The 16818-nt window shown below is 42.9% G+C and overlaps 1 protein-coding gene and 1 long non-coding RNA gene across 4 annotated transcripts in view; one reads left to right on the plus strand and one right to left on the minus strand.

Moving 5' to 3' along the window:
• LOC309689881 overlaps nt 1-16818 on the plus strand; it is a 44853-nt gene that overhangs the window by 17061 nt on the left and 10974 nt on the right. The gene's annotated exons all lie outside the window — the stretch shown is intronic.
• On the minus strand, nt 6498-16812 carry bmp2b (bone morphogenetic protein 2b). Of its 3 annotated transcripts, none has more exons than XM_082506097.1 (4): nt 12184-16812; nt 11829-11980; nt 10499-10866; nt 6498-7604 (listed from the first exon to the last, which is right to left on the minus strand). In XM_082506097.1, the coding sequence occupies exons 3-4, from the start codon at nt 10851-10853 to the stop codon at nt 6703-6705; spliced, it is 1257 nt and encodes a 418-aa protein (XP_082362223.1). In that variant the 5' UTR covers nt 10854-10866; nt 11829-11980; nt 12184-16812; the 3' UTR covers nt 6498-6702. The 3 variants fall into 3 exon arrangements, with proteins under 3 accessions (XP_082362223.1, XP_082362222.1, XP_082362221.1); XM_082506096.1 differs by having other exon boundaries at nt 11829-11998; nt 12106-16812; XM_082506095.1 differs by having other exon boundaries at nt 11829-16812.

Genomic DNA, 16818 nt, shown 5'->3' on the forward strand with positions numbered 1-16818 from the left:
TCCCAGTCAACAGAACGCCCGCTGTTTGCACAGTGACAGTATGGAGATTTAGTCCAATGTCAACCCTTGAATGTTGGTAAACTCTGGCCTTCTAAATGCTGCCCATTCTAATGAGGAAAAGAAGTTTCTAAGTATGCTTACAGTATACTCAGCATGGTAATGGTATCGATCCCTCATGTCACGGCTGTGGATAGTGCATCACAACTGCATTGTCACCAAGACTCCTTCCTTCAACACTTTTCATGGTACACTTTATGTTTTTAACATCATGGGGAAATAACCAGACGCCAAAGAAAAATGGAGGTGACCTCCTTTTCTCTTACACTCGCTTCTTTCTGGTCAGTACCATCTGTCAGGATCAGAGCCAGGCGATGTGATGCATATGAACACACCAAAAGGGAGGACACGGCACTCAGTTTCCCACAGACGAACATTAGAATAGCTAATGTTGTCAACAGGCAGCTAGCAAGAACTAATGATCCAGAACACACTCTATAAAGGAGTGAAACTAGCAAGAGGTCTGGGAATGTACCCGAAAAGGAAATGAATATTGATATATGCCTGCTGCCTTCCTCTTGCAACCCTTGACCTCAAACGGGTTTCTCCACTGCTTACGGGAGCTGTAAGGCATTTCCTGCCCATTCACATACGTACACATTCAATCTGAGGGAGAAAAGAGCAAAAAAAACCTTCTTTCAGCCCAGGAAAAAGGAAAAAAGTATTCACTCATTCTCATACAATATTTCCATTTACTCATAGGCCTGTCCAAGTAGTGTGTTCCCCTCAATCTATCATTTTCACTGTGGTCACCGATGGTAGAAAAGCCTACTGTAATTATTCCTACAGATATTGAGGACATCTAGAGGTTGTTTCTCCTCACTGGAAAACAGAACTACTCGAGCTCAGTAAGTATTCACAGAAGGCTGTAGTGAATACACAAGGAGGATGCAAGGAGGCAACCAAATGACATATTTGTATCGTAGAAAAAAAAAAGAGAGAGCGAGAGAAAGCAAATGGGAAAAATATCACAATAATCCAGCTTTGGGACTGAATCCATGTTCCGACTGTTCTCTTCCTCCCCTGCCTGTTTGATGTGCCGTTCTCTTCCAAAAGCTTTTGCCTCATGGAGGAGGTCATCAGGAAAGCTATGAAGGGCCACATTCACCACAGGTCCTCTGACTGATGTCTGAGCCAGGCATGCTGATGGATGTACACACATAAACACACATGCGTACATACGCACATTGCACCAGATGTGGAGAGCGCGACTCCAAGAGGAAAACCTGCCATGACATCACCCAGAGGAGTGCAGGTGCAGGGCTGGGACAGGAAGTGAGTCACAGGAAGCTTGGTGAGGCAGAGTTTGCCATGCCAGTGACAGGCTGTGGGAGAGCAGGGCAAAGGACTGTGAGTTACACCTCGCTCTTGAACTGTCCAGGGCCCACAGCTTGCTGACATGCTGTTTACATGAACGGGCATCTCTTCCCCTCCCTCTACAATCGCATTAATCAAGATACTTTCAAAATAAATGCTATAATTTTTTTCCCTATCTACCGCTGTGCTGGTAGTGCATTTGTCAGGTCTGTGTTAAGGATGTTCATCTGACCAGCAGAGTGTTATTTTGAATAAGAATGCTGTTTTTATGGTTGATATAATTAATATACCACGCATGCACAGTGCTCACAATCATAAGAGCCTCCCTGAGCATTTTCTAACGTGCATCATTCCAGCAAAGATATGAGTGTCAGATGTAGCGTATGGACAGACAGATGGGTGGATGGAGGAAATGGTGTGTGTGTGTGTCCCTGACAATAGCAGCACAGTGGTTTATACAAAGCTTATTACTCTAATGAGAAAAGTGTGGGGAAATTGGTTTGTCCCATACCACCCAGCAAAGGAGAGTCTGTTTCCCCCGGTGCACTGCATCTGGAAGCAGCCTCCTGGTAATCTGCTCTGAGTACAAAAAGTTCAGCACCAGCGTGTTTTCAAAGACCACCAAGTGAGGCCCTGAGCTCCTTAACAGGTCTCCTCTTATTGCAGCGGGTCAACTTGTTGCTCAGTGGACTGGGTTCCAGGCCCAGAAGTCCTCAAGGTGCTGCATCGAAACCCTAAAACCCCGAGGTTTGTGTTGTTAGGATTTTGTGGTCCTGAAATGTGAAGACATGTACTAAAGATGTCAACCTTATATAGCTCCAAAAGAGAAACGGTTGGTGTTTAAAGGCAGACGATGGCCAAACTGTCAGCTGGGTTTTTTTCTTTTTAGTGTGCTTTCTGTTATGTTCTGTTTAATGCTGTAGATGTTTGTCATTATTCGCTGTGTGTTATGGGCTTTGATCTACTTTTCTGCTTTCGGACAAGACAGTTAAGTTCGGAGTTTTAAATTAATTGCCAGCTCTGAACGTGAACCTCACTGGTTTGAAGTCGTGTGCGTGGTTATGGATGAGATTTACTGTATCTGAGATTGACATTTATTTTACGGACATGCTGGGGGATGTCATGTATCTCCCCTTTGCTTGATCTCTTCACTTCCTGTTACAAAGATGGAGGCTGCTCTCGGTAGCCGCACAGCCGCTTTCAAGCTCGGCGTGTAGGCAACGCCCTTCGGCAAGGTTCCAGGATCAGCCGGGTTCACCCTTTAGCCCAAACCTAACTGTAACCATCAGAGGAATAAGCACAGCTCTGACCTTAGATCAGTGTCTGGAGGCAAATCCATCCTTGAGCCTGTTAGCTCATATGTCTCCCATATGGAACTTCTTCCTGTATCCTCTGTGGAGATGTGCCCACAAAGTGCAAGGTACACATCTTGAACTCCATTCCTGTTTGATTACAGTGTTATAAAAGAACAGCCCTAAATGTCAGGAAAATGAACAATGTCATCAATAACTGCGACCGCTTCTCACTGTTTTAAATATCAGTTAAAAGCAGAGATAGAGAGCATGATATTCGCTGAAAGAAAAGCAATTCTGATGTTATGAGGTCATTTTTTTCTGATGCTGAACCCCATCATCGCACGATAAAAGGTTTTGTTATTTCAGTAAGTATGTTCTCCAGAGTATCATAATAGTATACAGTGCAGACTTCTAACTCTACTTTAGCTTAGCATAAAATTATTCTGCTGTGAGAATTGGGCGATATAATGGTCTACTCCACTGAGTCCTTGCCAAAGATAATGATTTCAGCATGTCACTCAAGGCCAGCTCCATTGTAATTGCATGGATGATTAGCTCTTACAGTAATGGTAGTAGCAGCACATGGTTAGGAGCAAGCAAGCAAGTAGTTTTGAGTGAGGTTCATTCATATTGCATGACTTTTAAAACGTGAAGGACCCGTATTTAAAGCAAAAGTAGTGGCTCATATTGGCAGATAATCTCTAATTTACATGCGGATATAGAAAATGCATGTATGTAAAAGCAGCATCATCCGTGCAGTCGCTCTGGAAAAGTCATTTCCATATTTGCTCTGCTCCTGAATCTGTGGACGGCCGTCCGTTTGATGTGTTCAGAGCTGCTGCACAGATGCCAAAGTCTTCGCTATGCTGGACGTCATTTCACTGGCTGTTCTCGGAACACAGAAAAAACACCATGTGCACCACCTCTAAAATTAGTGTGCGCAGCACATGAAGAAGAAAAGATCCAAACTTAGAAAAGACTCTGAAGTGGCCGCTGTCTCTCTTCACTTCTCTAAATTTTTGCGTCCCACCTTGGCGCGGAGCCAGTCGAGATCTCATGAGCCCTCTGTTTCATCAAAGATACACGGCACACCGCATACTTTCCAATTCTGGGCCAGACAGAAATCTGGAAAACTGATTTTATAGCCCTTACAATTTTGGTTGTTTGGAGTTGCAGATAGTTTTGGTTTGGTTTGCTGAGCACCAAACAAAATGAATGATCCCTGCCATGCAAGTAGGTTCCAGCTCCCAGTTTTATGCTCATCAGTTGTGTGGCTGCTCTGTTGTGTGTTTGTGCATAAACAAAGTCTGCAAAGGACACCTTAAACTGATTTGCCAGATGTTCATGGAGAAGGAAAAGGGAAAATCTGTTCTCTGAGAGTGACTTTGCAGAGGTCTGTGTAGCAGGTGAAGAGAATTCTGCCAAAATCACATATTTCACAGTTGTGCTTTTTATAACTTAATCATGAAATTCGCAGTCACACACAGACCCAAATTTTAGCTCATTATCAGCACGATCACACAAACAAATGGATGGATCTTGAATGTGCATCAATAAAATACAAAAATGGATTCTGAAACACAAACTCGTACTTGGTTGCAACCAGTGGCTGACCACACTTGAAGCCACTGGCCTGTGATGACGTGATGAGCCTGGAAGTTAGTCAGTAAGGGTGGAGATAATAGACCTTTATTGCTTTGACCCCTGACCTCTCATTTAGAAGTGGTCCCTTAGGAGCTGTCTGATACTAACATGACTCTAAAATGAGATCCTCCCCCCCCTCGTCCGCCTCAGAAGGTGGCCAGCTCATACTTCTAGTTCAGCTGGGATGGGGTGCAGTAGGGGAGTTACAGGCATGCTGCCCATGTGTCACCCACACTGGGAGCAGTATTTCCACCCAACCCAATGAAAGGTTTATGAACTCTAACTATAAGGGCACTAAATCTAACACTTTTTTTCTTTTCAAAAAGCAAATATTTTTCACATCCTACCTAGACGTTACTCCTGGAGCTCAAGAAAGAAACTTTTCGGAGGTTTTCAGTGTTTAGATTTATCAATCGTGTATAAGTGGGCTAGCTAAGTGACTTCCTTCTAAAGGTCCATTAGTGTCGTGCTGCTGCTGCTGGCAGAGGTACGTGCGGTTCATGTGGAGGGTTGTGGTGTGGTGGAATCCACGGAGGAGAAATGGATATCAGATGGGAGCAGAAAGGGTGGAGATGCAAGGTAGAATCCAATAACACGTGCAGAAGATTAAATCTGAAATGCTGTCGGGTGTGTTTGCGTGTGCGTGCGGTTACGAGTGCATGTTTGGGAGGGTATAATCCAATTAAACGGTTGCATCATCTCGAGCAGATGGACACCCTTAGAGGATAAGAATAGGTGAACGGACACGATCTGCGGCTCGTGGAAAAGAAAAAGGGAAAAAGAAAGTGACATTTCTGTGTTTTTTACAACCCTTAAATAAAATCTCACGCCTGCTTCTTAAATGTTTTGATTTACATCTCCTATATAAGTAACAAGCGTATCTTTGTTTGACGCACATTTGTTTTTGAAGAGAAAAAAGCCCACCAGGAAACCCTTGAATAGATGATTGAAAAAACAACCGCGTTGGTTTTCCATGCGAGCGTAAGCATGTGTCTGAGATTGAAAACCAACATTCCACGGTCCCAATGTGCGCTCACATAAAAACAGTCTATTTAGAGCATTTTGAGCTGCCTTGTGATCCCTCCAAACCCTTTCTAATGCAAACACAGCAGAAAACGCAGTCAGTCAAACTCTTTCACTTTTTCATTATCTGATCTGTTATTGTGGCTACACTATAAATTCTCATCTATTCTTTATGGAGCAGTTTTAGTCCGTTTGCTTTAATCTAGATGGAGCATTGTTTCTTTTATACTAACGTTGCAGTATAAAGAGCCAGCCGCGCTCATTGTCTTTGTGAGGAGACCATGTCTCTTGCGCTCTTTTTCGGGTCAGTGTTTGTGTCCTTTGCTGCTGCTGCTGCTGTTTTGTTGAAACATTAATTTTCTTTGATTCAGTGCTGAAACACATTAGAGCCTTCTGACTCAGAGATGACAAAGGAAGGCAGCCAAACTCAGAAGTGGGAAGAATCTGTCTGAGCATGTGCAGTATGTGAACAGGTGCAGGTGTGTGTTTGTTTGTCTTCGTTAATTAAAGTGCCAACAGAATCTTTCCTTTTTTTTCTTGGTGAAGGTCTGTTAGTGTGTCTGTCTGCCATAGTCTCAAATCTCACTGTAAATAAACCTCGTGCCCTGTCAGACCTTCCACAGAAGGGCTGCAGTTTCACTTTTTTCCCCCTCTATCTGATAATATTGGTCGGGAGCAGAATAAACATAGACGTTAAGAGAATCTTCCCAGGGATCCATGCAGTGACATGTAAGGCATTAAAAACACGCTCTGTTTTTATGAGCCTCCCGTGGGCATTTAAATTGTCTGTGACCCTACAACGTGCTACAATTCATTACGCCAGTGATCCTATCGCTTTGCCTTCAAAACCTCCATTGTTGTTGGTCTCCGATTACTTTTAGCAAAATAGTTCAGTGCTTGGTTTGCAATCAGTGAAATATAAGCTTCTTGTCACGTGTTACGTTTTCGCAGGTAATTTCTGTCAGAAGCCGATCGTGCAACACTGGAGTGACCACGGGATGTTTTTTTCACGATAAATACACATTATTTATTTACAAATAAAGTGGTTATAATAGAAATAAATACAAAATAGAAATCTGAGCATTATACTTCATGTGGTATTGCACCCATTTCAAAATGTACATCGGAAATACATTTTCAAAACCAGTAAAGGAATATTCCTTTGATTAAAATATTTATTTTTCCCAACCTTATGTAGACATAAATATATTCATATATAGTTTCTTCTTCTTCCGCAATAGCTCTGTTTTCTGTTTCTTTCATATAAATAAATGTCTTCATTGGGAAACTGGGTGTCCATGATAACCTCTGATCTCTTTCTGCCTCTTGTGCCCGCTCGCTCTTTTCTATCCGTGCCACCTGTTTCTCACCGGCAGCCGCATCCCTCCACTACCATGTCTTGGTAGTTTTTCAGGATTACTTTCTCAAATTCGTCCAGGTAGAGCAAAGAAATGGGGCTGAGGTCAGTGGGCACACAACAGGCTCTGGGGATGTTCGAGTTGACTGAGTTGACAAGTGTCTGCACAATGGCGTGGTTAGTAGAATTGAGGTGGTCTGCTAGGGGGAAAGGACATTCCCCATGGCAATAAAAGGCATGGTAGCCAGGGGGTGCCACTATCCACTCATTCCAGCCCACATCACTGAAGTCCACGTACAAGGCATGCCTCTTGCAGCTTGCCTTGTGCTGGTGCTTCCTACGTTGTTTGCGGGGTGCTGCTTGCCTTTTTTCCCGTTTGTGGAGCACTGAGCCCCCGCGGCTGTCGTGGCCATATGTTACAAGCAGCGGCCGAGCCTGAGGCCACGAGTCCTGGTCCTGGTGTAGCGACCGGCTCACCCTGACATGTTTCCTGCGTCTGTGGGCATCCTTGCTGTCCATCTCCCCCTCCTCTGGGTGAATCACCTCCACCAAGAAGCCGTGATTGTGGCCATTCCCAGAGGTCCAATGAGATATAGCGGGACTGACGTCAAAGCTTTCCCAGCGACTCAAAGAGTCCTGCACCATTCGAGTGTCCAGCAGACGTAGTAGAGGTTCCTTGCCCTGAGTGGCAGGAACTCCAAATATCTCATAAATGTTGATACGATGGAGGCCACTAGCAGGAGTACTGTCACTAATGCTGCTTTCGGTGGGGCTTGCAGATCCCATGACCTGATCCCTGTAAATGCGTAGCTCTGCAGAGGTGATGAGTTCCTCATTTGGAATAGAAGTGAGATTAAAGTAGAACTGCTGTGTCGTTTTGCCTTTTAGGCTGGCCAGCGCCTCCATAGACTCTGTAAAGGACAGAAGAGAGACAACCATAGGGTCAGGATCAAGCCAAGAACGTATTAATTTCATACATGCCTAAGAAATAACATCGAGTGGATCTAGTATATGGATCCAGCCAAGCTACCACATGGTTGTGTGAGTGATTGCATGCGGTTGCATGTATGACTCAGTGTAATAGCAGGGAAATGCTCATGGGGATGTAATACAGCGATTAGTGTCATGCTCATAAATTCACCTGGTTAAATGTCAGAAGATGAAAGCAGTGCGCTTCCATCTATCGATAAGATCACACACGCTAGTCAGCCAGACTTCAAATGGCTCATTTGCACTGTGAGAATTGGTTGCTGCGAAATATTTTCATAAGTACACATGAAAAAAAGTTGCACCATATACTGACTTCATCAAAAATGAGAATGGCCAGAAGAAAACTAAAAAGGCCAACTGTTGCGTCAACATTTATTTATAGTGTAGATGTTGCCAGCACTGGAGTATTTCTTTTATGCGTCAAGGTATTAAATTTAATAACTAATTCTGAAATTACAAGGACTTAAGTTACAATTAATGTGACGATAATAAAAGACAAATGGAAAGTAGAGTGTATATAAACTGTATACAGTTAAGATCTTTGTATACCCCTCTATAGTGTACAGTAAATGACAGAAGTCTTAGTAAAAGCTACAATTTTCTTTGAGGCAGCCCTCCCACTTTGAACTCTTACTTTATGAAGATCACAGATGATGTATAGACACACTTTTTAATCTGTTTGGTGCAGCGCCGTAAACACAAACTTTGAACTCTTTGCTTTTTCAAAGGAGGTATTTAGGAAATTCCACCATCTCATCCTAAATCTCCCTCCAGAGGCACAAAGACCTCAATTAGGCCCATCACTCCTTATTTGATGTGGGAAAGCCCCCTGTCTCTTGTTCCCCCTCCTCTGTCCCCAATCCCTCTCTTTCTTTCGTTCCTCAGCTCCCAAATCCCCCTTTCCCTCTGTTCTCTTAGCCCCAAATCCTCTTTTCTTTCTCTCTCCTCCTCTTTCACGTCTTCCTCAATTTCTTTCTGCAACAATATTCTCACTCTCTCTCGTTTTCTGTTCTTTGAGGTTTGGCTATGTGAACAAGTCAGGGCCTGTCACAAACGTGTGAACCACAGATATGAGTGTATCAACATTCCTAATTTCTTTTTGTGCTGCATGCCAAAACATAAGATAAAGGCTAATGCTGGGTCATTCATCAGAGACGTGTCTCTGGCAGCTACTTCCTGTGAAGTAGTGGAAATGTTCTATTTGGCATGGGAAATGGTTATTTTTGAAAACTGATAGCAGTGAAACTAATTATCCTAGTGAAATGAATATCAGGCAGCAGATGTGATGAATGATTAGAGCAGTTTGCTTTGATGTGCTGTGTTTACATCTGTAGATACATGCTTATTATATGCAGCAGCCATCAATTGCGTGTCTCTTGACGTGGGAAGATGAACAACCCAGCAGCTCTGTTAGCACGGGATGAAAGGGCTGGGGGGACCTATGTAAACACAGCCTGAGCGCATTCGTAATGGCCAGTGGTGTCAAGGTGTGTTGGCCGGTTGCAGAGGTTTCCAGTAGCTGGCTGGGGGCAGTCACTCAGCCCAGCTGCCCAGGCCACGGTTGTTTGTAGTGTGTCGGTGTAGCCACTTGGTGTCATTGCACTAGGCCTCTGGAGAGCACCCAAGCAACCACTCAACCACCCCTCTGACTCACCCCTGATGGAAACTTCCCCAGTTAAACACTTAGAACTCTGTATGAGGACTCTGTGTAGAGCCCCTATGGACACAGTAACTTGTATGCTTTGACAAATGGAACATAGACCTTAAGATGGTGAATGGTGATAAAGCATCACTATATGTTTGACAGTAAACACTGTAGTGTTTCATTTTTATCATGCGTGAGTCATTTTAATATCACAGCCAGGTGCAAAAGACAATATAGCCTCAGATCAATAGAATATAAGTAAACCATCATTTTTATTTTCTCAGCTGCTGTTTTTTAAGTTATAAAAGTCCACTTTATTTGTAACTCTGTGCAAACATCTGTGTAGTTGTTGAACTTAGTGCACCTCATCCAGGATTTAGTGCCAGTCTTATATATATATGAGCAGCATATGTTATCTTTGAAGTGCAGCGAACTTGAACTGAAACACTAAATTCAACAAGCAGTACCGTATCCACCGTACAAGCTAAGTGAGCAATTATAGTGTTATTGGAACATGCGTAATGGCGCACTGCACGGGCACAACGGGGATTTGGAAAGACGAATAAGGCGGGTACCCCCCCCCCCTTTTTTTTAACCAAGAACTAATTTCAGTCTTGTTAAAAATGACTCAGAATTCAGTCTGACACGATGACTTTGTCATAATGCGTGTTAGTATAATGTCATGTCGTGTGTTATTGAAGTAACAGGGTGATGACTATCACCTGCGCAAAGGCACACCGCCCTTTATCCTGCTCCTGTGGTGCGTGTCTGGAAAAACTGTTTTCGGAGCCCACGCAAACACCATCAATTATTAAGAAACAAATTACTCCAGGGATACCACCTCCCTTGATGTTTTAAAACCTCTGACAGCAGCCCCAGGGGGATGTTCGGTTAAATGTTGCATCACAACATATGTGAGAGGTAATTAATTGCGTACGAGATGCTTGTTTGTAAGTCGCGTTACTGAGTTTTAGGCAATCCCGAGCGTATTTAAGAGTAAGTTGTAACTTAGACGCGTGTCACCTGTAAATGACTAAACCTCTATAAAACAGCGAAGACTCTGAAGTTCAGTCTTGACGCACTGAGTCATGTTTAAATATAGGTTTGGGTTGTCTGAGAGAGCCGAGAAGCTTCCCGGCTGACAGGTAAAGGTATGTCACTAATACATACCTTCATGGTGAAAGCTTCTAATCGTGTTGGCCTTGCTGGCGGCTCTCTCTGCGTGTTTCCCCATGCTCTTGGGTCGTTTGGTGCTATGGTCTCCGTTTGCTGAATGCATACGGTAAAGGTCCACCATATACTGCGGCACCACGGCTTGCTTACTTGGGGTCGGCCTGCGCCCCAGTCCAAACACATTGAGAAGCCGAAGCTCAAAGTCGTTGAGGAAGCTCTCTGACTGCTCTGGGGTCTGCTTCCCGGATTCGCTGTATTTCCTCCGGCCGACCTCGGGGATTAGTCCCGTAGCACCTTCCAGCAACACCTGAGCGAGCAGCAGTACCATGAGAGAGCGGACCACGGCGACCATGATCAGTCAGTCCCTGTGGAGAAAGTTGATTTCTGTCAATACACTGGCGCTGAGGTATTGACATGAGGTAGACGCGGCAGGGACCTCACTGCAGCATTCCCTAAACTGTGTGTGATCCCCCTACACAGTCGGAACGATTGAAGGAAATCAGGTTAAAAGGGAAGACAACGCTTCACTTTGAAGTGGGTAAAAAGAGAGAGAGAGCGAGAGAAAGACCCCCTCCGGCAATACAGCGCGTCAAAGCTGAAAGAGAAGTTTGGTCTTAACATGAAGTGATACATGAAAATATCAAGGTGAAGAAGCTCTGAAAGAGAAGAACAAACAAAAAAACAAAAAAACGAGGGACTGACTCAGAAAAAACGAATCAAAGGGTTTGCGGAGAGAGATCAGACAAAAAGTCTCCAATTAGAGGAGATAAGAAATCACGTTAGGGGAGGTGATATGAAAAAAGAAATGCAAGTCTGTGTAGCCCGACAGATCACAAGAAGCATCAAAGAATACAGTGAAGGGAAACGGGTTAGTATGCACAGCAGCAACAGATGCAACCAGACGGTGTTACAAGCGTCTGTTTGCAGGGGCTTTGACGGTCGTGTGTAATCATAAGGGATAGAGTTACTTCAAGAGGCTCGCAGGTGTTAGATCTGACGTGCGTACCAGATGTAGCCCGGGACAGGACATCAAAAAACATGAAAAACCTAAGCATCATCTGAGCAGCACGACTTCCAAAGAAACGACCTTTTTTCTCTTCTTCTTTTCATAGTTTTCTCCGTGTGTAGGAGAACGCTTTAACTTTTACGCACACACCCTATAATCACATATAAACCAAGAACTAGCAGGGAGGGGGTCACTTAGAAAGTAAGCTTTTCCTCGTGTAGCAAGTTATTGTACAAACATTTCATTTTTTTTTTTTGTTTTACGCCAATTAAGTACTTTAAGCCTTTATTAAAAAGAAAAAAACGTGAGTTTTTATTTTACCTGACGAGAAAGCGCTGTGTCCGGTCGTCGTTCCACCTTTGGGCTCCGATAAATTCCACATTAATTCGTGTTTAATCCACGTTGCTTCTCCTTGGGGGACCAAAGACAGCCCATAGCCTTCGCTGATCGCCTCTCACACATATTATCACCAGCTGCGAATCGGGTTAGGTCTTGGTCAGTCCCGAAAGGAAAAAAAATTATGTGAATTCTACGAGGAAACGGCTTCGCGTAGGCATAACCGATCTAAGTATAAAGAAGCTTCTCTGAACATCTTTACCAGCGAACAGCTGCCTTCTGCTAAAGCTGAACTTTTCTGCGAGAGAGAGAGAGAGAGAGAGAAACAGGATAAGCGGACCTTTAAGTGTCGCTCTTTTGGACCTTGTTGCTGCGAGTTGGAGAGCGCGTCGCCTCTCTTCTGTGCGCCGCGCTGGAGTGTTTGAATTGATTGTTGCCTTCTCTTCCCCCAGCGCTCTTTTTGTCGTAGTGATGTCACTAAGGGGATGTCAATCATTTGTCCACAATAAAGCACCTCCTGCGGACCTCTACCCCTGAGGCTCCAAACGTTTTCATGACTGAAAGGCTTGGACATGTAAAATCTCCTTCCCCCCCCTACCTACCCTCATTATACATCATTGAAATGAAAACGAAACAAGAGACAGAAGAAATAATAAAGTCAAGAGCAGTTAAAATCATGCTGTTGTTTTTCCAGATTGTTCTTTTTAAATGCTTTTTAGTAGCATCAAAATGGCTTTTGACAGTCCCTAGATGGTTTAATACTCATGTGAATTTGACCACCCCTGAGCAATAACATGTCAGCTCCTGCTGTTACATAAACACATTTTTGACCAGTGGTGTTAATGGCTGGATCAAAAATGTTTAGTTTTTGGATTAAGTCTAACAGATAATGGGTTTATAACTTGTTGCTTTAGTGGTTTCAGAGGATTAGTTGCTGCAAAGTGACTGTCACATTCTCCTGCCGAACTTCACTTTGTGTGAATGTTTGTGCATGTGTGACTTATTCACGCTTCCCCGCTGGCTGCATTAGGCTTTTTCATTCTTTCCAGTTCGCAGCGCTTTATCAATATATCTGTGGCAGCTTTGGCTGCAAGAATTGCTGTCTTCAGTACTGCGGAGGAGCCAAGTGATAAAATCTTGTAAGAAAAATTTCCCAAGAAGGCAGTAATGTTTTCACTAAGTTTATAATTTAGAGTTCACACAAAATTGCATCTTAAAAAGGATGACCAGTTAAGCGAAACATGTACGCGCACCGGTTGATTTTACTTTTCTAGGAAAAGTACTTGGTTCTTTTGTGTAGCCGTTGAAAGCATGCATGGGTAAGGGAAATTTTGCTGCTTTGTTTTTAGCCTGAGGGGTTAAAAATAGCCCCCACTGAGTTCCTCTGCTCTTATCATTAGGTGATAATGGTGGCTGTGTTTGGGCCAAAGCACACTGATTTCTTCGCAAGATAGCGAGAGATTAAATCCCACAGCGATCACAAGATATTTGTCTTCTTTTAGGACAGTAATATTTTATCAGGGATAATCCTGGATCATCCACTTAGCAATTAAAACACGGCAAGGCCAATGAGTGTGTGCTGCTGTCACAGCGTTCCCTTTCCATTTCTTTGCTGCGTCCAGGACTTGAGAGTTTAACTTTTTTGAGGTGCTGAATCTAATTAGCTTCTTTGAAATATACTTTGCTTATTTGGATCTTATTATTGTTTTGATAATGTATTTATTCATCAGCATCAGCAAATGGTGACAGATTGTGATGCAGTCTTTTTCATGGTTCTACTACAGGTCATTTATTCATAAAGATTTTCTCCATTGTTATGTTAATCTGCTGGCAATTGGGTCTGTGTTGTTGCCAAAATACCACTTGGTAAACCTAGTGGTAAACCCAAATCCAGGTAAAAGCTGCATTCAGGCTGCTGTAGATTGCAGGATAAGTCCTCCCACAGCAAGCTGTGAGCATCTTTAATTACTCGAGTGACAGGATTAGAAACAGAGGGCCTTATCTGATTATTTGTCCGTCTTTTTCTTTTTGCAGGCATTTTTGTGGTTTCACTAAATGATCATGTCAACGTTTGTGTGTGTTTTGAGGGCATGGACATGCATAAATTGTGTGTGTGTGTGTGTCTTTCCTTTGGCTCAGCTTATGTCAGGCCAGTTCTGAGGAATGTGCCAAGCCAAGGCTGTTGAGGGACTTGATCAGTGATGCCCGGGGTGTTTTGAGAAGATCTTGTGGCTCTGACACTGTATATGTCATTGCTTATCATATCACTGCTGATCTAATTACATGCTGATTGAAAGGACAACATCACAGAATGAAACCTTCACGGCCAGAGAGGGCGGGTAGAGATATGCTATCTCAAACTCAAATGAACGACCTACTGAGAGAGTCTCTGAGAGCCTTAAACTTTGACTTAGCCAGACACTATTAACTCAACAACCACCACTAATGGCATGCTTATTTCTTCTAGCAAGTATCTGTTTATTTGTGTTTGTAGTAAATATTCTTTCAAAGTTATGGAATCAAATTCAAGGTCACATGTGCTCAAATGGCTCTCTGCTGTTTTAAAGACCTACATGCACTGCTGTGCTGGTTCCACTGCTTATAGGAAAAGGAGAAACAAGCATGTGAGCTGTACAGAGTTTCCCACATGTATGTTTAGCTTCAGCCCCATGCTTTCATAATATATATGTTTTATTTCTTTAAAATACGTAAAATCTTGGAAAAGTCCCTCTCCAGACATTTATTAAAATCCAAAGAACATTTAAATGTTCAGAAGCTGTTTTTTTGAAATGAACATAAACCCTTATGTAAAAAAAGGGCTTTCCCTAATTTAACATGCATATCAATATTGGTCCATGCCTGCTCCCTCATCCTCTTTCCACTGGATCTGTGAGCTTCACTCATAAGTTCTCTTGCAAAATGAAGGAAAACATAGGTCCAGTTGTTAAGTAGTAGAGGAAAACCTGCTGCTTAAACTGTAAATCAGGAGGTCCAGAATAAAGAGAAGGTGCTGTTCAGCAGGTCAACAGTCAGAAAAAGTCAGAAATCAAGTGACAGTTATTAGTTAGTAGCAGTCGTTTAGCTGTAAAACTAAACTAAATGAAACAGTCTCTCCTATATAGACGTTATGCGTGTTGGACTCAAATCATATTCTGTTATTAAAGATAAGGTTGTCACTTCTATTAGTCCCCAGCCTGTAAGTTGGAGGGATTGGTTCCTAATGTGGGTGTTAGCACATCTGTGTCCATGAGGGTTGGTTTGGGTCTAAGTGATCTACATTTTTGTGACTGTGGACTCATCTTTGGAAACTTTGTATTATGTAAACTATAATTGCAAGGTGGACTTCAATGGGCTTCACAGAAGTACAACAGCAATGACTACATGTCCACAGTGTCTCCAGCTGCCCATGTCCACAGCAGAGTAAAGTCGTTGCTTTAGGTTTGTTATGCATGAAACCTGGCTTTCTAAATCCATGCTTTAAAACCTGTCATTGCAACACTGCACTCTTTATCTCACTCTCTGGTGTGCCCTGGTGTGCCTTCTAGCATATAAAAACATCACATTGGCATGTTAACAAGGTTGAAAAAAGGTTTTCAGAAAGTAACATTTCTAGAGACTGCAGGTACAAAGCAAATAAACACAATTTCAAGCTGACACAACCTAAATTTCCCTGATTTTTTTTTAAAGTCTGCAATGACCCACATGCAGGTCAAAAACAGTGCTGTCGAGCATCTGTCTATCCTCATAACAACAATTTAGCTATAGACTGTTGTTATCAGATTAAACTGGTGGTCTTGGAAATCCTTTTGTCCCAGTCGTAAGGACTAATATGACCAGTCTCTGATCCGACCACTGAGGCCTTAAGTCTGTGCTTAGAATCAACACAACTGAAAATTCCCAGACTCACAAACACAGTCGCACAATCACCGCATTGTCCCTGGTTTGTGACATCTTTTCTCTCTTTGAGTTAAGAGTTGTTTTTCCCCAAATTCTATATAAAAAACGACTGCCTTTGTTTGACAAACGGACGGTAATATAAGGCTAAAATTCAGGTTAGACTGGAAGAAATAGCAAGTTTAGGTTTGTGTTATAAAACCCCGAGACCCCCACATGTACAAATGATACATTATGTAATCATTTAAAAGTCATATTTCTTATTGTTATGCTCCATTTATCATTCAGCTTTGGGGGAAATCTTCTTTTCTAACCAGAAACATAATATACAGTAAAACACCACCATGTACTTTTGCTTCATCTAATAGATGTATCTTTTTTATGGAAACTCCCTTATGGCAGAACAATGTGTAATACATGGCACTTTTAAAGAAAGTATAATGAATGTATTGAAGGGGAAATGTTTGAGGTTATTTGAGAGAGATGAGGATAGTGGTGTTTTAACACATAGATCCTGTCAAAAAAACCCAGAAGAAGACATGGCTTATTGTCCTCACTACGATGCTGTACATGCTCATTTGTTGTCCCGTGGATGTGTCTGTCTGCACATGTTATGGTGGATGTGGACGGCGCAGCCTTCTCTTGTCATCACGCACATTCCACAAGTAAGGGGGCAGACAGAGCCCCGAGATGACACTGCAGATCTAACTATTAGCCTTTCACCTGCTGTTAACAGTAGCTTGGCTAGACACAGGGCCTACATTCCTCTGCCTTGATGTAGCCAGATGTAGTTTTAACAGACTGTATGTGTGTCCCCAGGGAGATAATCTTCAGAGATGTTGTTTGAAACCAGGAAACAATTTGTTGTTATGACTCATCCCTAATTAAACTGCAAGGCAGTGGCGTCTTTTTAATTTAGAAACCAGTAATATCTTCATCAGTCCACGTGTTTGACAGCAGAAGCACGACTGCTGCACTACGCTAAGCACGTGCACATGGTGCATGAAAGAGATTGTGGCAAAATGGGACACATTTCAAATAGGTTTGTCCCAAAATGGAAACCCACCAAGGTCAGAGACGG

The sequence above is a fragment of the Aulonocara stuartgranti genome (genome assembly GCF_965226115.1).
Source record: "Aulonocara stuartgranti genome assembly, chromosome: 15".
Lineage (NCBI taxonomy): Eukaryota > Metazoa > Chordata > Actinopteri > Cichliformes > Cichlidae > Aulonocara > Aulonocara stuartgranti.

Excerpts from the sequence above, each read along its gene's own strand:
- bmp2b (XM_082506097.1), bottom strand. The coding sequence starts at position 10,853 with ATGGTCGCCGTGGTCCGCTCTCTCATGGTACTGCTGCTCGCTCAGGTG. Across the intron at positions 7,605-10,498 it reads TAGAAGCTTTCACCATGAAG|AGTCTATGGAGGCGCTGGCC; the intron begins GTATGTATTAGT and ends TGTCCTTTACAG.